The 21216-nt window shown below is 42.2% G+C and overlaps 2 protein-coding genes across 3 annotated transcripts; both read left to right on the top strand.

The window, feature by feature from the left end:
- Positions 1 to 1858: 1858 nt before the first annotated feature.
- rae1 (ribonucleic acid export 1) lies at positions 1859 to 9859 on the top strand (the record flags this gene model as incomplete). Of its 2 annotated transcripts, XM_082534826.1 has the most annotated exons (13): positions 1859 to 1952; positions 2579 to 2690; positions 3531 to 3635; positions 5766 to 5858; positions 5949 to 6035; positions 6117 to 6203; positions 6741 to 6812; positions 6903 to 7010; positions 7157 to 7263; positions 7394 to 7469; positions 8300 to 8494; positions 8587 to 8672; positions 9302 to 9859. In XM_082534826.1, coding segments are annotated over exons 2-13 (1107 nt in total). In that variant the 5' UTR covers positions 1859 to 1952; positions 2579 to 2600. The 2 variants fall into 2 exon arrangements, with proteins under 2 accessions (XP_082390952.1, XP_082390951.1); XM_082534825.1 differs by lacking the exon at positions 9302 to 9859 and having other exon boundaries at positions 8587 to 8676.
- A 1393-nt stretch (positions 9860 to 11252) lies between these two features.
- On the top strand, positions 11253 to 20689 carry LOC309706896 (RNA-binding protein 38-like). The gene is made up of 4 exons (XM_082533884.1): positions 11253 to 11694; positions 13762 to 13885; positions 14430 to 14484; positions 18975 to 20689. The coding sequence occupies exons 1-4, from the start codon at positions 11482 to 11484 to the stop codon at positions 19315 to 19317; spliced, it is 735 nt and encodes a 244-aa protein (XP_082390010.1). The 5' UTR covers positions 11253 to 11481; the 3' UTR covers positions 19318 to 20689.
- Positions 20690 to 21216: the final 527 nt, after the last annotated feature.

Here is a 21216-nt window from a genome sequence, read left to right as displayed (position 1 = left end):
TAACACAATTTAAGTTTGATGAGTTTAACTGAAAAGCAAATAATGCTATTAGAAATTGAAATAAAGTAGAAAAACTTACTTTTTGCCATACAAATTACTTTTTTTCGTGTTAAATTGTCTGTTTTTGACAAAATGTGCTGATTTTTCACATGTGATAGCAGAACTGAATTGGGCATGCACAGGATGAGTCACATCATTTGAAACTTAGCCCTGACTGGAGAAATTGGAAGTGTTACAACTGACCCACGTTACAACTATCTCCGGTCTCCCCTACTTCAATGCCATGTCATGCTCACTGATGTGCAAACTAAACTATTTTACACGTTTTCACATTAGCGATCCGTACTACGAAGCAAGTGCAGCAGTCACCGACTCCGTTGTACTTATATGACTTAACTAAACCTAACAACCGTAATCACGATAAGGGCGGTAGTTATCAGCCCAGGTGTTCCGCATCAACCGCGTTTACATAAAGAGCGGTTTGGCGTCAGCTGACTAATCACAAACAAAGACAGATCTAGAGCTGCATATTTAACGCAAGGAGCAACAACTGGGACGTTAGACGAGCATGAAGAATAAATTTTTTTTAAATAAAATTCAATAAAAGCGACAAAAGCCAAGAGGAAAGTTGGCAAAATCCCCCACTTTGTAATCAATACCATTACATTAAGTCACAAATAGAGCTAACTCAATAAAACCATTACATTATTTAATTGCTTGAATTTATTATTTTGCGTGTAATTTTCACCTGTTTATTTATTCCTTCTTATTTCTGAATTAGAAAAACAATTCAATCCTGAAGTACAGGATTAAAACCACGGACAGGTCAAGGTGATCTATTAGGCAAAGTACAATAGTCTCTCTGCACTATTTGTATTAAAGAAGAGAGAGAGAGAGAGTCACTGGATCATTGCTTAAATTAATATATTCAAACAAAACAAAACAAAACACCTAACTAACAATGAATTTGGCGCTGCATAGCAGACACCAGATGTGTGCTTGAGATGGGTTTTCCTATGCAGAGAGCACTGTACATGACTCACGATCTCTGTAAACTCACATAAACTCAAGAGGCCTCCAAATCAACTACAAACACTTTAAATCTTAAAAGCCTAGTGTTTAAGCCTTTAGGTTAACTTTGAAAATTGTTGAATTAACAAACATGTTTCTTAATTTAAGCCATTTTTCCCATTGGAGCTATACATCCAGCTCCACTGAATATTTAGTGTCTTATAATTACAAGGTTCATAATTTGACATAATTGTTCCTTATTTAATTTACCAAACCTAGTTATTGATTAACTTGATTTTTAATTCGCTCTTATTGTACAATTGCCTTTTTTCAAAGCTACAGAAATATAGCCCACAGCCCAGTGAAAGGGAGACTGAAGCAAATTTTATTGCCACATAATTTTCTTCTGGTTTTTCCCCCTTTTTCATAGGTTACATTTAATTTCAGTTGCTCGAAAGTGGGCACATTTACTAAACCAAACCTTTACTCCCAAAAGTATTGATATAACTTTTTTTATTCCTCATATTTCCAAACTAAATATTTGTTACATTTATTTGAGTGAGGTAACCTTTCATTTTACGTTTAAAAAATCTTACTTCCTAGGCTGCAGGCTATATACATAGTACTTTACTTATGATTTCCCTTAGCTTAATAACCATCTGCCACTTTCTTACAGTATTTCATCTAAATCGTGTCATATAAAAAGAAATCTGAAATTGAAAGGGCACCTTAACTCAAGTGGGCTGCCCATAGACATACAGTATGCTTGCATGCAGCCTGTTGCTTTGCTGCCACACAGCGTTTACCTTTCGGTTTGCATTTTCTTGAGCGCTGGAGCCAAAGCGTCATCAACCTGCGACTATGCACTCAAAGGAACAAGCGCCACACTTCTAGCGTTTTCAGCGTTGCGACATTACATCTAGAGTAGAAGGAAATTAGTGGTATGTATATCCCTGTAGGTATGAGAAGGCTTCAGTGACAGTGAAATGTTTAATTATGGTTGTTTAAAATTGTCACCAAACATGAAAATTTGTTTGGTTTTTTTTCCAACCCGGGAGGCACAGTGGTTTGTCAAGAGTTGCTTAGCTAATGTTAGCGAGCTCGTTTTTTTTTTCAAACGTATTTATTTTCACACACAGAAAGGTGTCATAATAGTGGCTTATAGGTTGAGCCCTATTTTAAATATCAATCGAAGTTAAATGACCATTTATCCTTTTATTAACGAGCCTGGTAGCGTGATTTAGTTAGCAGTGGCAAGTGATGTAGCTAGCATTTCCTTTAGCTGTCATGCTAAGTTTTGGTTATCCAGATGTGTGACTTCGTTATATCCTCAATAATAATAATAACAACGATAACTTGAGTGCAGTTATATATCGCTTGTAAGAAAAACTAATTTATTGTACTTGAATGGATGTCGTAATGTGTGCTATCCGGTGTTTCACACATGCAGTATTCACTTGTTTTCATCACCTGCTCAGTGGTTCATGGTATTGTTTGATGCACTGACAACTTTTGGCAGTTAGCGTGTTGTTTCATATAAAATCACTGTCTTTCTTTGTTTTCTCAGGGGTGGCTGACGTTAGTGCACTATGAGTTTGTTTGGAACAAGCTCGGGGTTTGGGACTGGAGGGACCGGGGTGTTTGGAAGCACGACTACAGACAGCCACAATCCCATGAAGGTAAAGCGGCCTACAAGAGCACAACATACACTATATGTCCAAAAGTATTGGACCACACCTCTTAATCTTTGAATTGAGGGGTTTAGTGCCATTCCATAGATATAAAATCTAACAGCTAGCCATTACAAACATTTTTGAAAGACTGAGTTGTTATAAAATACTCACTGAATTCAAGTACTGACTTGCAAGGAGTTCATTGACTTCTAGATGTTACACGCTTGTGGCTTGCCTCCACCAGTGTGTGAATGTGAGAGTGAGTGAATAGTGGAATTGTACGGCGCTTTGAGGGCCCCGAAAAGCGCTATATAAATGCAATCTATTATTATTATTATTATTATTATTATTATTATTATTATTATTATTACTACAGTGGGTAAAAGTAGCCAATGATTTGCTGACCCACTTACTGCAGATGTCTTCTGACATTAACATCAACACAAAAACTGTGCATCAGGAACTTCACAGTATGGTTTCCATAGCTGTCGAGCTAACATCTTTTGGATTAACAACCCAGTCCCTCTCACCCAACATCAATGTTTAAACTCACAAATGTTCTTCTGGATGAATAGGCAAAAGCTGCAGTTGCACTCCAAATTTTGTTGAAAGCCTTCACAGAAAAATAGAATGTGTTACAGCTGCCTAGGGGGAACCAACTCCATGTTAATGAATGGGATCTCATCAAAGCTGCTGTAGCTAAAATGTATAGGTGGCCCAATAGTGCTGTCAATATGTTGTATGACATAAACTTTGTTAAATGTTAAAAGGAGTCGTTTAAAACTCTATCCTCATTTTGTCACTGGTCCTCCTCATACTTCTTGTTTTTTTTGTCTTGCCTTATAGGATGTCGAAGTGACTTCACCTCCAGATGACAGCATCAGCTGCCTGGCTTTCAGCCCACCCACCATGCCTGGAAACTTCCTCATTGGAGGATCCTGGGCTAATGATGTGAGTAATTTATTCACTCGTATTTATTGCCTATGGTGGAGTGAGTAAATGAAAGATTATTACTATAGATTTATTAATACTAATCGCTAAATCATGTTGCTTAGTCCTTATATAATGTGTAATTAGCCTATTTTAAAAAGAGTGACGCATAATGTATGAGCAGGATGTGAAATTCAACATTGTTCAATAAAGGCACTATGCCTAATATACACACTTCAATATTTGTTTATACTGGCCTGAAAAGGCCTAAATAATGGGTATAATGATGGTAGTTACCAACTGTCTCTGTTAAGCTCAGCGTTGTGCTTATTTTAAAACTCACTTCTGCAGTTATTTCTAATGTGATGGCCAAACATCAGAGCTCTGAAAATCTAAACTGGGTAGATTTAGACGCGAAAGGTTTCTGTCCTGTAACCTAATAAGAGAGATGTTATTTTTTTTATTGATTAAACCTGTATCTTTTGAGTGTGTTCTGTGTCCTTGTAGCTGCAGTTCCAGCAGTGTAAGAGTAAAGCAGCAGATTAGAATAGACTATGTGCACATTAGCATATGCTACTTCCGGTGCGGAAACTCCTGTGGGGAGCTTTGTTTCCGGTGTCCTATTCGCGCCTTGTTTACGGTCCAAAACAAGTTAAGCAAATGAATGAATCAAGCGGCGATTTACATTTCTATAGATGTCTTGGGCATTTACCCAATATATCTGTAAATGATAGTCATCGACTTGTCGATATTTTTCCCCCGCGCCTCAGAGCAAAACAGAAAAGGGATTCAAATGTTATATTTCTCAGCTGTCCCTCGTTTATTGCGGGTGTTATGTTCTAAAAATAACCAGCGATAGGTGAAATCAAGTAGCCACTTTTATTTTTTGACGGTGCAAAAGTTTCGTGGACATCGTGGACATACAGTACTGCACTTCAGAGTCACACTGCCAGCGATCGATGCAGCGATTCTGTACTGTACAGTAGAGACGTCACGGAGGAGATCGTCTGCAGCGATCAGGACGCAGGACACAATGTGATGTAAAAAAAAAAAAACAACATGCAAACTTGCACTAAAAAAATCCATGACACAGCGAGGTGAAAGGTGAACTGCGTTATAGCGAGGGACCACTGTAATTTTGAAGGTAAGTCACAACATACCCTTCGTAAATACTAATGTATAGAAACCGTTACCAGCAATCATTCATTTTTTTTTCACGGTTTGTTAACATGCTGTGTAGGTGTGTACTTGACTAGCTGATCTCGACATAATGGGGGAAACATCTGGTTTGACTATTCTTCACCTGTAGCTTGAATGCTGAACATTTGCCTGTTTAAATCACAAGACCAGTCACTATACAGAGATGTGCTTCTGAATGTGGACGATGTGTCTTCTGCTGCAGTAATGCAGTTCTGCTTGTGTTGAGTGATGTAAACAACTGCTTGATCTAAACGTTTTAAACGTCAAAATTGATCATTAGATTTTTTTTTATGACACAACAGTGGTGAGTGTTCCCACCTTCTGCTCTTTGTAACTTAACGCGATCTTTCCGTTTTCGAGTTTTGGACATGATTTTGGAGTACATCTTCGCAGTAGCAATTGACTGCAAAGTAAAGCTACCCGAAATGTACAACCCCACATCCGGTCTCAAACCAGGAAGTTAGCATTTTCTCGTGCACAGGGTCTATTGTCACTTTGTCTTTCACATTCCAGCAGCAATGTGATGCACAGTTTGCACTGCTGTAACTTTACAGCAGGGCTTCATTGTTTAATAGCTCGCACGTATAAAATGTATTCAACCAACAGAGTGTCTATATAACAATTAAAAATGGCTGTAAATAAAAGCATTGGTGAGAACAAAGTACTTCCAGCAGATTTGAAACAAGAATGCTGAACATAACCTGTTCCCAACAAGATTTGTGCTCATCGTAAGGTATCACAGTGATTTAGCCATGTAAAAAGAGAGCCACTTTTAATGACACAAAGTCTGACTTTAAGCTTGATGTAGCACACTTACCCATTAATGCTGCTTCATAGTATATCCCATTTGCTCTCTTCTGCTCTTTCTTTTTCCTCTTTGAGACTTTTATATACATCGTGCATATTTAACTTTTTGAAAATCTTAACAGTGGTTTATCGTCTGACTCTTAGGTCCGATGTTGGGAGGTGCAGGACAATGGACAGACTGTTCCCAAGGCCCAACAGATGCACACAGGTCCAGTGCTGGATGCCTGCTGGAGTGATGTAGGTTTAATGTCTAAAATGTAATCTTTGCAGTAGATGCTGTCTGGTTGTAGAGTAATTTATGATCTGCTTTTCTTTTTTTCTGTCCAGGATGGAAGCAAAGTCTTCACAGCTTCCTGTGACAAGACAGCCAAGATGTGGGATCTCAACAGCAACCAAGCCATCCAGATCGCACAGGTTGGAACAGAAGCCCAGAACAACTGTGTGGACACGAATGAAGCAGAATCCTGTTACAGTTCTCATTATTTCTCTCCATAGCACGATGGCCCAATTAAAGCAATCCACTGGATCAAGGCCCCAAACTACAGCTGTATCATGACTGGCAGTTGGGATAAAACACTGAAGGTAAAAGCAGCATCCATCACAGTAATACACAAACATGCCAAGTAGTTATATACAAACATAATAATAGAATTCCCCTAATCAAAATACAAGTGTCTGTAGTTAATTGCATCATAAGCCATCATTTAAATAAGATAAGATTCCACAAACAGAGTGTGGTCATCCAGTTCAGTCATTTAACATTACTGAGATAAAGCCTAGAAGACCACTTGGTTACATCTGTCTGTGTCAGAATCCACCTTTCATTAAAACCGGCCACTTTGAGCTAATGCAAATTTTATGTGATATTGGGTGTAAACAGAGTTTAAATGTTTCTGTTTTTATCCTGGCTGGCTCAATTTAGCTTTTGGGGGTCACCCTGAAGTGACCCTTTAACCAACCACATGTCTCATTAAGCATATACACACCTGTGGAGTGATTCCAAATAATTGAATTTGCTGAAATTTATTCAAAGACACAGATGTTAAATGTTGTTTGAGAAAATGATTAATTATAAACAACACTTAGAAAAAGCTCTCATTTTTCTATTTGTCTCTTTAGTTCTGGGATACTCGATCTCCCAATCCTATGATGTCACTGCAAATGCCTGAGAGATGCTACTGCGCAGATGTTGTAAGTGGTTTATGAGTATGACAAATTCTGATGCTCACAGAATAGACTGATTATTGATTGACTTTTTTATGTTTAATGTGCCCTGTGTAGGTGTACCCCATGGCAGTGGTTGCCACAGCTGAGAGAGGCCTGATAGTGTACCAACTAGAGAACCAGCCCTCTGAGTTTCGCCGAATAGAATCTCCTCTCAAACATCAGGTGATTTGTCTTTTCCAAATATGTGTATACCTTATGCCTCTCACTTTTGTAATTTTGTACACTGCTAAGATTCATTTTTAATCGGTGCTACATGCATGTCAAGATATTGGCATTACTACTCTTTAACCAACGTGACATCCTTGCAGCACCGCTGTGTGGCCATATTCAAGGACAAGCAGAACAAGCCTACGGGTTTTGCACTGGGAAGCATTGAGGGCCGAGTGGCAATCCACTATATCAATCCTCCAAACCCGTGAGTGACTAATACAATCCACTACTCGAATTCAAGTGTGCACCTTTTCCTTTCTTTCTTTTCTTTATAAAATTATTGTTCTGGTTCTATAATTGAAACTGAAATATGAATCACTGTTCATTCGTTTCAGAGCCAAAGATAACTTCACCTTCAAGTGCCACAGGTCCAATGGAACCAACACAACCACTCCACAGGACATCTATGCAGTAAGTTGGTCTTAATTCTGGGCCAGTGCCGGCATTGTAGATAAATATATTTTGTGAGTTTGAGTCTGTTTGCTCTTAAAGGAGATATCATTTGATGAGACTATCCTAGTTTGTGGACTTTAGTAAAGCGCTTCAGTGTTAAATGAAGCTCTGATTTATTGTAAACATTATTCTTGTTAAAAGAGAAACATGGGATTCATTTTAGTAATGATATACTCTTGGTTAAACCAACTAAGATTTGTGTAAATTGGTGCAGTTTTTATGTTTGCTTTGTTTTCCATTTTACACAAGTATAGGAGATTAAAATTTGGAATTTGTCTGCATTTCACAGAGTTAAACTTTGTAATTACAACATGCTAGTAAATAGGTGAATTTATTCAATTTATTATAAGTTCAACAGCAGGAGTGAGATCAATACAAAATTTAAAAGATACACTACAACCTGTCTTCATATAGTACAACTAAAATCCTTGCACAGTCCTCCCTTTCCTAATGATCTTAATAAGTAAGGTTTAAAAATGATGATGAAAGAACTGCAGTGTAATTTAAAATATTACATTTCATTATCTGCAATCGTTAGTGTTTTATTTAATGCTTTCTTTAGTCTTAATGTGGCTATGACTGATATCTCCATGCTTTGCGCTTTTAAATACAGTCATTATTATATAATTGCCTAATTATCTGTTGAATAAAGGCACAATTTTCTCTTGTTTTTTTGTTTTTTTGTTTTTTTTTTTCGGGGGGGGGGGGGTCTAATATCTGTGAAATGAATCTCTTTCATTGTTACTTGTGTATAATTGTTCTTCCTATTTTATGTTTTCTCCCACCAGGTGAATGCCATCGCCTTCCATCCTGTCCATGGCACTCTGGCTACCGTGGGCTCAGACGGACGCTTCAGCTTCTGGGACAAAGATGCCCGCACAAAGTTGAAGACCTCAGAGCAGCTCGACCAGCCCATCACAGCTTGCTGCTTCAACCATAATGGCAACATTTTTGCGTATGCTTCCAGTTACGACTGGTCAAAGGTAGGTGCTAATAAATCGTTACAGTTGTTGGATCAGTACTCTAGTTAGCAAAGCTTGCCTTTTCACTCTGACTTCTACTCGTCATCATTCAGGGCCATGAGTACTACAACCCCCAGAAAAAGAACTACATCTTCCTGAGGAACGCCGCTGAGGAGCTGAAGCCTCGGAACAAGAAATGGTGAGAGAAGGGCAGTTAATGTCTATAAACCTGGAGACCGTGGTCACTGGACACGGCTGCCCTGTTTCCTCAGACTCTCACAGGGGCCTTTCAAGGGCATGCATGGATGTGTGAAGTAAGGATACTGATACGATTCAGATCTCAGCATCGTCATGTACTGCTTTAAGTAGCTTGTACAGACCATAAGTTTTGCTGAAGGTTTGCGTGGTTTCTGCTGTGACAATGTATTGAAGCAGCTTTTGCACCTGTACAATCAAAAAAGCACAGGATGAGGCCTGCTGGCTACTTTAGAGCACTGAGTTTGAAAGTCTTTAGACTTTGCAGTGTAATTCTCAGCACAAAAAAATGTATTTAAAGACAGATTTCATTAATTTATTAAATTATTGAGAGATTTATTAAATTATGGGCAGTGAAAAATGTATTTTTATAAATGGATTCATCAAAAGTTTCCATTAACTATGAATTGTAAATGTTGATTTATGCCTGTAGTGATGCATTTCTCTGCTGTATGGTGATGTATTTCTTGACTGTTATGTGCAAAAAGGAGCAAATTTTCAGAAATAAACAAAAAAAGACGAAAAGAAACCTCAGAATGTTCCCTGTCACTGACTGCTCCCTCCTGTCTCCAGATTCATCGTGCCAAGTCACATCTTTTGTGGAGAAATTCAGACGGCCTGCTGCTTTAGTGTGTATACGCTCGAGAAAGACTCCTTCCTTACGACAAACACCTGGACCAATGCCGTTGGGCTGTGTACTGTGCATGGACCAATCAGAAGGGCCTACCCATCCTGGCATTGATGACAGCTGCATGACAGTTGGTCTTAGAGGGAGAGGGCTTTATTTGGCATTCATCTGGATGTTATGGTTAATTTTTTTTTTTAATATGTCCAGCTTTTTATTTTTTACAGCTCTTCATTTTCTTGCGATTTGCTGTTACCCATGGTTTAGCTTCATTAATGAAACTCGGAAACTGTATAAATAAATATGTGTAAACACTTAGATTTGAACATGTTTATTCCAGCCTGAGGGAGAGCCCAGCTATTTTGCTGTCTCGATTGTTGAGAGTTTGGGGAACTGTACCCTGCATCTAAAAACATCACCTTCAAACATCACCACTGTCTCTAATACTTCAGCTGTTTATTTCTCTGTAGGTGTTGGGAATAATCATAAAGTTAAGATAAACTGAACATCTGGCTCACAGTGTCTCCTCCTCTCTGCCTATGTTAATCCAAGCTAACCAGCAGGTGGAGCATTTTGCCCTGTATGGTTTTAATTCCAGCTGTTACTTATAGAAAAGGCCAGGGAGCTTAAGCAGGACAAATGATATCAAAGTTAAACACTGAGGTTTTTGACTGAGGCACAAAGCTGGAAAAGGGAGGGATTTATCAAGAGGATATGAATGAGGTAGCAAGACGAGCTACAAAGGGCATGCGAGAAAAGTGAAGCAGTTCATAGGGGAGAAGGTGTGAATTAAATACCTTTTTTATTGAGGTCATTAGAGTATCATCTCACTGTCAGCCTGACCCTTGGTACTTAGCATTGGAACTCCAAGGCACTGAGGGCGGGAAGATGTGCTGCTGCAACAGTTCATCGGCTCACCTCGACTTTCATGACGTGATGCTTGTGACACTTCTCTGGGTCCTGGTTCCTCAGCAGTTCACCCGCTGCACCAAACTCTTTTGATTAGCTGAACAGAAAGTCCAAGTCAAATAAAGCGATTAACTGGAACTCCAAGGCAAAATGGCAATTTAAACTTATTGTATGAGGCCTGACCTGTTGCTTTCAGCACTTACAGCTGAAGGCATCACTGGGTCTGTTATTAGCAGTACATAGAGAATGCAACATCTGGCAAGACATTTTTACACTTGCCCCATTAATTTCTCAGTATACTATCAAAAAATACGGCTTAACCAGTCTGTTAACAGAATGCCCAACCATGTAAAGCTATTGGAGTCATGGCATCTGGCTCAAAAGAGTCAAAGACTATATATGGTAATATTATTAGGGGCTATTCCAGCCTTTTGAGATGTAAAAAAGTTTATAGTGATCATGAGACTGAAGCACTTTCTATGTGCTGTAGATGAGTGACTGTTTTATGTCGACTACATGATAAACATGGAAATCAGGAGCTTATCATGACCATGTAAGGCTCCAGAGTTTGTGTATGTGAGCTTAGCTGCTCTTTCAGCGGCCCCTTTTTTTCATGAGCATTGAGAGTTTAATCATTAGCAACTCTTTAACTTTTGCTATCTGCTCAGGCTATAGCTGCTACCTCACGATTCCAAAGTCAAACGAGAGTAAAATAAGCACTATTTTAAGCTCTGGGTTAGGTGTTTTAGGAAAGAAGCTGAATCCTTTACTTCCTCGTTACAGAACCATGTCTGCCACATGGTTCCGCGCTTTTTGCCGTAGTGTGCGGCTTTTTCTTTGTGTTTGTAAAAGACAAAAGCAGGTGCAGCACAGCGCCGGGAAAGGATGAAGGGGGAAACTAGCAGGAGTGAGCGCTGCCAAGGCCGGCACCTAGGCTGTAAGCCGATTGGCTGGCAGCGGAAGGGGGCGTGGCCCGGGTAACTGCACTATAAATGATCCCAGCGGTTCCTCTCAGCAGCGAAGCAGCAGGCATCCTCGACGCGAGTTCACGCGGACTGAGTCGTGGATATCATCAGGTTGCTGCAACTTTGAAAAAACATAAAAAAGAGTTGGAGAAGCTCGAGTGAAACATAGCGAGACTGGGCTTGGTTTCTCTGATGCTGGGACTCTGTTAGCTCTAAGTCTTCCGCGTGCCAAGTACTGGTCTCCGGCTGATCCAATGCTTCTTCATCAGTATATGAACGGAGCCCTGGACGTCATGCATCCCACAGCGCTTCAGAAAGACACTACTTTTACCAAGATCTTTGTCGGCGGGCTGCCGTACCACACAAACGATGCCTCACTTAGAAAATACTTTGAGGCCTTTGGGGACATTGATGAGGCTGTGGTGATAACGGACCGACAGACCGGCAAATCCCGAGGATACGGCTTCGTAAGTAGAAGCAAAACTTTCACTATCATCCGCTCGCTTTCACGACATTTAGCGCAATCAAACCGTATCATCTATCAGCTAAATTCTGTTTGTGTCTACATAACAGCGATCTTTTTGTTTGCTGCTGTGTCTCTCTCTCTTTGAGTTTTGTGACTCCGCATAATACAGCATTCAGTCATTCAAATACATGTCAAATGCACCCCCACCACAACCCCTAACACACACGCGCGCACACACACTGAGGCTTAACCGCACAATTGCGCAGCAGCATCTCCGTTTTTGCCTGGCTGGCTGTTATTTTAGCTTAATGAGGATGAGGGCTCACACAAGTTGATGGATAACTAAGAAGATTATAATTCAACATATGTCTGATGTTACCCCCCAAACCCACCCAATCAAGTCTCCCCCACCTCATTCACTCCTAAACAGCCTCTGCTTATGGCTCTTGGAAGTGTGTGTGTGTGTGTGTGTGTGTGTGTGTGTGTGTGTGTGTGTGTGTGTGTGTGTGTGTGTTTGTGTGTGTGTGTGTGTGTGTGTGTGTGTGTGTGTGTGTTCTTGCTGGCTTTATATGGTTATTTTGGAGCAGTGGGGAGGCTTACTTTGTACACCCTGCCCTCCATTGTCAAGGACCGGAGCACATGATTTACATCACATCTTGGCTGCTGAGAGAAATTCCAGCATCAGTAAATTTGGCTTTATCCCATTCCCCACATGTATGTTAAGTTTCCCTTTGATCGCATCATTCTGCAAGCTGAACTTGTTGACTTGTGCTTAAACCTGCTGTTTATGAGGTCATCGCATTGTGTTGATTGGAACTGTGTTTGGCCATAGTTGATTTACGCTGTGTTAGTGAGAAGTGTCAAAGAACCCCTGCAAAGCCCAGTGTAAAACTACATTAAGAGGTGAGTTGTCTTGTTCTCGCAAGACAAAGACCTGCACTCTTTCTGACACAAAGAACAGAAGCGCATAAGAAATGCAAATATTTACTAGAACTTGGAAAGCTGCATCAGCCCAAATAACGACCTCTCGGGCCAAAGAAGGAATGGAAAACGGTTATGTGTTCATGTTTACCTCTAACGGCACAATTGTAAGACAATTGCTCTCTTGTGTTTACACATCAGCCTTCTAACTGAGAAGAAAGCCCGTCCTGTGAGTCTAGCTGGTATCGAGCGGCTTCGCGAGGAGGCTGGTGTTTCAGGTTAGACAGGCTCAGGGTGATATGGGTGCTGCCGAGGATGATACACAGTGGCACGATGAGCACTTTATGCTGAGTTACATTTTTTTTGTGTGTGTGTGTGTGTGTGTGTGTGGCATGAGGCAACCTGCTCACTCTATTTTTCTGAGGGTTTCAGTTGGAGCAGAGGTAGCTGGCAGCAGGGCAGGGGAGTTGCCCAAAGCTGAGTACACCTCTTTTCTTTTTTTCCTAAACACACTTCAGAGGTGGATTAGTAGAACCCCCCCACAGCAAGGCTCTTCAGTGTAAACACGGCCTCGTTCCTTCCTGTGTGTTCACAACACAGGCCCTGAGTGGGCTTTGTTCCAGATCCTTCCACGATGAAGAGGCTTTTTTTTTTTTTTTTTTTAAATGGTCCACTTAAACAATGCAATCTGTGGCCTACATTCGCTGCTCGTTTCTCACACAGAGGTGACTCGGTGTTGGCAGAACATGGCAATCAAAACAGAAGGCCTCAACTAATGCCAGGAAGGGGTGGACTAATACCAATCTCCTTATTTTGGCCCTAATTGGATAAGCTCCTTGTTGCTCTCCCCAGATCCATATTTCAGCAGCTCTGCCCATGGCCGTGTGGCAGCTGAGTGGCCGGCTACTGCTGTTGTGGGCAGTTTTCAAAGATTATCATTGTGCTTTGTTTGTAGTTTCCCCTTCTTGAGAGAAACGGGATCATAACAGAAGAAAGCCTGTAGGGGTGGGGGGGCTTTCGTGAAGACCAAAACCTGTTTTGTTTTTTAATTTTTAAAGCGCGTTTTGGTTTTGTTTTGATTTGTCAGACCAAAGCCCTGAAGCTATTTGTAACATGACGCCTTTTTTCCCTCCGACTGTGCCACCAGGTGACTATGACAGATCGAGGAGCAGCAGAGAGGGCCTGCAAGGATCCCAACCCCATCATTGATGGCAGGAAGGCCAACGTCAACCTGGCTTACCTGGGTGCCAAGCCTCGTAGTTTACAGACCGGTAAGATGAGGTTTATTTGGTTTAAAATGGAGCACTGTAACAAAAAATAATTTCCCCCAGGGATCAATAAAGTATTCTGATTCTGATTTCAAGACTTGTTGCAAGAAAACAAAAGTTATCAGTATCCATAAAACTGAAAGCGGGTGTGAGGTTCAAACTCCCATCAGAACTACAGATTGCTTGACAGAATGAGGTCACCATCATCAAAAGATTATTTAATACTTGTTTGAGTTCTTGGGAAGGCCTAGACGTCATCTTTACAAACTGATTAGCTAAAATACACCCCACCCCCATGAGGGCTAAAAACTATAATTAACTGTGCAACATGTGTTCTTAGCTTGCCACTATTTATGGGCCGAACGACACCCAGTTTCCCAAGTGCATACATGTTGGTACTGTTGCTCGCCACACATTTGAAATTGTTGTTCTGTGGCAGGATCGAAACAGGCGCTGCCTCTGTCTCCCCATGCCCTCTGTGTATTGTTCTCTAGCCCTCCTCTGTAAATGCAGATGTGTGTCTGACAGCCAGCCTCCTCTCTTGCAGGCATATCCATCGGAGTGCAGCCCATCCACCCAGCGCTCATCCAGAGGCAGTATGGGTAAGTGAGAGGGAGTGGGCGCTCGCTTAGCTCTGTTCGCTCGCATCACGCTCTGCGCAACGCCGCTAGGCTACCATTTCTTTGACAAACAGGGCCTCTGGGAAGCACACGTCAGTTTCTGTGTCCACATGCAACTCCACAAGTAGCCTATTAGCATATTTGAGTTTTGTAGGGCCGGGAGATGATTCGCATATCTGTGGTAATAGAAGTGCATTCCAGAGGTGAATGTGTGACTCACTTGTTAACTTCTGGCAGGAGCCTGTTGACTCGTGTACCTGCCTGACCGGGCTCTGTCACTGAGAAGACTTTCTCCAAGTGGCTTTGTTGTAGAAACAGCCTGGATAGCGTCTAGGAGCCACGGTCTGCTGGGCAGCTAATGAGCATTTCGCTAGAGTAATGACACCCCCCCGCCCCCGCCCCTCTACTACTCTAACCGACAGCTCTCAGATATCATCCTTAAAGCTACACCACTGCAAAACACTCAGCTGTCTGGAGGAAAATGCAAGAAACACAGGGACAGGTTTTGAAATAAATTGCTTATATATTAGAAAAAACAGTTCTTCCATGCTTTAGTCTTAAAAAGATGCAAAATTTTAAGCCCATCATTAACTAGCCTGATGCTTAGTTTTTTATTGTTAGGACTTTGTGGTGGTTTGAGAGTGATTTATCACAACTGTGTATGTGGTTTTGTTTTTGTTTGGGGGTTCTTTTTTTTTCCTTTTTTTAAAATTGTTTTTGTTTGTTTGTTTTACTTTGGATGTGCGTATTTTACTGGGTTTTATATGACCATTAACTACATATTTATGCTTTTAGATTTTGCTTTGTGGCTTTGGTTGGAGTTTGCTTCAGTTGTGATTGAACTCTTCTATAAAAAGGAACAAGAGCAACCATGACTTAGTAAAAAGCAGTGTGGATTGATATAGAAAAGTAATTTGTAAGTTGCTGCCCTATAAGGTATATGTGAGCTTCATGGAAATCCCAGGACAGTCCACAGGGACGATGACAAAGTAGGAAATATATTAGTGGTTATTGAGAACAGTGAAGCCGAAAGACTTAAGACTCTTATGAGGACTACTTATGAGCCATACAGCGTTCTGAAAGATATCACAAATTCTAAATTATAGGATTCCCATGGGGGGGGGGGGGTGTCCTTTCATGTTCCAAGACCTTAAGAAGGCACAGAAAAGTCCCATGTCCACAGTCCTACTGCACAAAGCATGGATGGTACCAGACCCTGAGAGTTTGCCATATGCAGTGCCGGTTTGAGGCATGCATCTGACAGGTGCTGGTTCATGTTACAGTCTTGACACCCCCCTTAATTTCCCATGAACGCCACCCCAGAGACATGGAAAGGCACACAGAGCACCTGTCCTCCTGAGTTTCTTCTGCATGGCACCCAGACTTCCCTAAGCTGCAGAGTGTACAAGTGGCTTTTCTTTCAGCCCCCCCCCCCCCCCCCCCCCCACACTTGACAACATATGGCACGAGGAGGACATGATCTGAAGTAGGATTTTTATACAGTACTCAGAGCGTCTCAGTGGCGGTGGTGTGCCGGCTACGGCTTGCTGCTCTGGATGTGTGTGTATAGCTGTGGTCAGCAGATGTGGAGGAGTGTGAAGCCCTGAGGGGGCCACTGAGGCCAGGGACATTGTTTTGATGGCGAGGAGATGAGTTGTCAATATGCTTGCTTCTCGTGCATCACACAATTTATATGTATATTCTTTTGCATTCTTTTTTTTTTTTTTTTTTTTTTTTAACTTTCATTTCTCCCCTTACAGTGTTGCAACTGCCGGGGTGTCAAAAGGAGATATTGAAAACTGACACCTCTGTGAGACTGAGACGGGGTAAAAAGCGAATGAGGGGGAAGGGTATGGGAACCCTGGCGTTGTAGGCTTAATGCTTTAATGAGACTGTGCCTCCCTTGGAAACGCACCTCTACAGGTGTCAAACAAAACACGTTTGTTTTTTTGTTTTTTTTCGTCTGTCTGACTTCAAAGAACAACAGGTTCCTTTTAACAAAGAGTGGAGGCCCTCTTCAAGGTGCTGTAAATGGGTTGTTAATTTCTCGCCCTATCCAGTCCTGTCTGTTTCCCCACTCTGTGTTATGGTGAGTCACGCACTGAAACTTCACTTGTTATCATGTAGAAATATTTAGCTGCTCAGTGTGTGACGCGAGCGCAGGATTTTTCCCATCACATCGTTATGCAGCCTTCATTAATGACAGCGAGTTCAGCTGCTTATATTAGTAATGTTTACGGGCATCAAATGGTTTCTTGTAAGCTTGTCTCTCTGGTGTCTCAGCCTGCCATTCTCAGAGTGTCACTATGTGAGGTGCACACAGACTGGCAGTCAGCACAAAACCAGCTGACGGCCAGTCTGATAATCTTCGGGCCGTCATCAACATTCCCCCCACCACTTGGCATCTGTGGCCTCGTCCCTAACTTGCCTCGGTACCATCTTTTTTTTTTTTTTTTTTTTTCCCCCCCGCTCTCACTGTATGTCTATCCGTTCCTCTTCAGACACAAAAGATCTAATTCAGGACTTCTTTGTCTCTCATTTTTGTATTTCTCTTCACCTACACAAGGTCACTTGCCTGAGGCCAAAATCTGCCTCAGAACATGCGAACTCATTATGCACAAGGGGAGTGAAAGGGCATACATATGCCCCGCAGCATTAATGTATGGCTATCTTTGAAAGCTGTGTGCAGAGTGAATGTCTCTCTGTAGAATGCGCTCACGGGTGGGGGTTGCCCTCATTTGCTTATGCCTACTTGTTAAAAGCCACTGTTTTGTTTTGTGCTCAGACCACTGGCACTAGAACTCATTTCCCCTTCACTTGCCAGATGACTCATTTGTTGTTTGAATACAATACAAGTTTTATGGAGTTTGAATTTTCCATTTGAGATGATACCTGAAAAATGCTTCTCCCCCCCTTTCTTTCTTCCCTGCATCTATTTAACCACACAATAGGACGTTAATGTTACTGCTGACAATAATCACTCTTATGCCATGGTTGCTTCCTGCTGCCAGCTGACCAGTGTGCCAGCAGAGGATGAGAGGATGCCCACAGTACTCGGACTAGTCCCGAGAAGGGATATGGCAGAAAATATCTACCCACCCGCCCCTCCTTCCTCCCTCAGCCAGCCTCTCTCCAAGGTGCCAGTGATGGCTTGAGAGTGAAGTGCCGTGTGCTGTGATGGACTGGAGTGCCTTTTTATCTTTACCCTTCTGTGTGATATGAAGTGAAGAGGTTATCCTGATTTGTACTGTGACTCTTTCCCTATTATGGCATGGTTTGGGGTTTGCAGTGGCAACGGGTGTGTGTGTTGGCGGGTGAATAAATGGGGAGGGCAGAAATATTAGACAGGTGTGTGTGTGTGTGTAAATGAGTGTATTGAGACTATGATGAAATCCCTATCCTGCATGCTTAAGTTTTTGTGTTTGTTTTTGGTTGCTTGATAGCTGTGTTTTAATACTAACCTTCATCTAATGCACTGAATCTGTGTGAGAGGGGAAAACGATAAGACTGAAACTTGAAAACAGTCCATGAGAGGAAGATTTTATTCAGCACTGAGATGTGGTTGAAGAGTGTAAGTCAATGTGACATTTTGTTGTTGCTATCTTGCCTTTGTCTGCGGATCCCCCCCCCAACCCCCGCCCGCCCCACCCTGCCCACCACACGACTGCAGGATCCGGGGTCAAGGCTCTCTCAATAGTCAGTTATATCACCATGTATATGAAAGAGGGGGGCTCTTTTGCTTGCTGCCATCACTAATCCCTTTATACAACAAACTCCAAAGATGTGCTTCAAATCCTGAGTAAAAATAGACTAATCTAAAACCCTCTCCACTCCCATTTCTTTTGTGGATAAAGTGGCAAAGCAAAGACTGTACAGTCCCCAGACCCCACAGCTCTAATCAGCTACATCTGAGAGTCTGCCCATGTGGCCTGGCAGAGCCTCGCACCCAACCCTGATGAGCTCCCCTGCCACCATAATCCCCCTCCCCTCCCCAGCTAACATGTTCACCTGTTGTAGTGAGATTTTCAAACTAAGCCAGAACAAGAGCAACTGCAACTTCTGCCGTGTGTGTGTGTGTCTAGTAAGTGAAGTGCAGCAGCTGTTAAAACACTCTGCTGATGCCTGAGCTTGAAAACCTGCCAGTAACGGCTGACTCTATCATCCACCCCCTCCCTCCCCCGTCCTTCCAGGAGGGCCTATCCAACAGGTTCTGTAGCTTTTACTAACTGACACTGACGGAGGGTTGAGTCTGCCTCCCTCACCTCTTTTGTGTGATTATCCTTAATAACAGTGGATTTCTGTGGGAGTTCTCAAAGTTCTGGACACTAGAGTGTATATTTCTAACATGCTCGCCCTCTGGTCGCAGTGTAAACAATGGAGCCAGGTGTTGGATTTCTCTTGTAGTAGTTGTTTTAGTCCTCTGGTCTAACGCCCCCCCCCCCCCCCCCCCCCCCCCTTGTGTCTGTGTGCAGGTTGGCCCAGCCTTACATCTACCCGCAAGCATATGTGCAGCCCAGCCTGGTGCTGCCCACTCAGGTTTCTACTTCTGTCAGCACCAGCCCGTACCTGGACTACAGCGCAGCCTACACCCAGTACGCCCAGGCTGCCTTTGAGCAGCAGTACCCGTACGCCGCCTCCCCGGCTGGCTTCTTGGGCTACAGCTACACCGCCAGCCCCACAGCCACTGTTGGGCCTTCCACCGCCACCACAGCCCCACCTACCGTACATCCCACTCTCCCTTCTGCCACTGGCACTGGTGCAGCGTTCCTGCATTACGCCCCACAGCAGCACATCCAGCCAGACCGTATGCAATGAGCAGGTTGAGGAGCAGAGGAAGGGGTGCAGGAGGAGGAGATGGAGGTGGAGTGGTTGCAAGCCTTTGGACAGAGGATATTGAAAAATGCCCTACGGGGTGATCCTGCTGTTGCCAGAAGTAGCTTTCAGGAAAAAAGGGTGGGACTATTGCACTATATGATCAGGATGAGCTTTTGGCTCATTGGTTAAAGGGTAAAAGTAGTGGGAGGACTAAGGTTCAGGTTGAGAAGCTGAGCAGTATATGTGGCTGCTTCCGAGAGCTTCCAGAAGCTGACACTTCTTCTTTTTTCTTTTTTCTTTTTTTCTTTCTTTTTTAATTATTATTATTATTTTTATCCTTCTTTATTAATGTCCTTGTCCATGTTTTATTTCTATGCTATTATTATCAATGTTCGCATGTTTCTCTGCTCAATCAGTGGAAGTTGTATATGTCCATGGTACATGTTGATGTTTTGAGAGCTGTCGGGGACATGTTAAACCCCTGTTACCTCCAGATTCCCGTGGATCTGGGGTGGATATGAAGGGCAATGCTGCTTTAGGACACTGGGGGAACAGTCAGAGATGAGGGTGTACCCGGTGCTATACACAGTAAGGCAGAGCACTGCCCCATGAACAAACCTCCAGTGTTCAGCACCACACAGGAGGGACAACAAGAGAGTTCACCTCAAGAGGTAACAGAAAGTTTCAGTATAAGACTGTCGGAGCTCCATTGTCCCAAGATGATGTCAGGACTACACACTTATTTTATTTGAAGAGGCCTTAATTTAAAAACAATAACAACTCCCTCTTTGAAACTTAAGTGCCCCTCCCACACCAGAGAACCAAGTGCAGAGAGTTCCTTGAAACTGACCTGACTGTTTCCAGCAGTCACATTTATCTGACTTGGGTCTTGATAATTTCAGATGGATGTAGATAATCACAAGCAGTATGTGGCCGTACGGGGACCAGGAGCTTTGTATATCGATGTTTAAAGGTAGCTGACACTGAGCTCAAACACCAGTGTTGTTTCTTCTTTTGTCACTGAGATTGTCAAACTGTTGCTCTCAAAAAGGACATTCATGTACAGCATTTTAATGTTGTCTGTCATTAAGTACATTTACAATATTTATATGTAGGTATTTATAAGAGGTACTAAGTTAAAATAGCTTTTTTTTTTTTGTTTCGTTATGACTACAGTTATGGCACTTAAGTCATTTAACTTGCAGAGACACAGCTGCACCCCGTCAGTGGATTTGACAGCTGGCTCACTGATGCCCATTCATATTTTCTGGAAATGTTCTATTATTTTTTTTTTTTTTTTTCTCCAATAAGAATGTCTTTTACAGTTCCTTCAAAGAAGCCATACCAAAAAATAAAATAATTTGTACTTAAATATGCCTCCTGTTGTCTTCTGTCTTTATTATTAATGTGAAGTGTCAACGATGAAAACCAAAGAGCAAATTTATGTCATTGCATTTGTAACAAAATACACATCCTGCTGTGTGTGTGTGTGTGTGGCAATGAGTGCTGTCAGGTCTTGCATATGAGTGTTGGGGGTGGGGGAGAGCAGGAGGCCCAGACTTTTATCAAGCAACAACAACACCTTCTCAGCAGAGCTGGGTGTTCCCTTGGACCGTGCACTTTGCTTTCGTTCCCTTGCTGAGGCTTTAGTATGAAACTTAAATAAAAGGTGTTTGTCAGAAAGTGCTCTGAGGCCCATTATGCTGAGCTGCAAGTAACTTTTTTTTTTTTTTTTTCTCCTGTCTCTGCTAAACAAGGCTGCCTAGCACTGTCTCCCAGCAGCATTTTTTTTCCCCCTGTTTGTGCTTACATCAGCTTCTTTAGGGGATATGTCACTTCTAAAACCCCGCTAAGCCCGGGAAAACGAAACGCAGGCAGGGTTTTAAGAAACAAAAACAC

The sequence above is a fragment of the Aulonocara stuartgranti genome (genome assembly GCF_965226115.1).
Source record: "Aulonocara stuartgranti genome assembly, chromosome: 5".
In the NCBI taxonomy this organism is placed as follows: Eukaryota; Metazoa; Chordata; class Actinopteri; order Cichliformes; family Cichlidae; genus Aulonocara; species Aulonocara stuartgranti.
The sequence above is the reverse complement of the archived record's forward strand: the minus strand, read 5'-3'. Positions and strand labels throughout refer to the sequence as shown.

What these genes read in the sequence shown, in the direction of transcription:
- LOC309706896 (XM_082533884.1), top strand. Translation starts at nt 11,482, where the DNA reads ATGCTTCTTCATCAGTATATGAACGGAGCCCTGGACGTCATGCATCCC. An exon ending in GCCTCGTAGTTTACAGACCG is followed by an intron (nt 13,886 to 14,429) that starts GTAAGATGAGGT and finishes CCTCTCTTGCAG; the next exon opens with GCATATCCATCGGAGTGCAG. An exon ending in CTCATCCAGAGGCAGTATGG is followed by an intron (nt 14,485 to 18,974) that starts GTAAGTGAGAGG and finishes GTCTGTGTGCAG; the next exon opens with GTTGGCCCAGCCTTACATCT.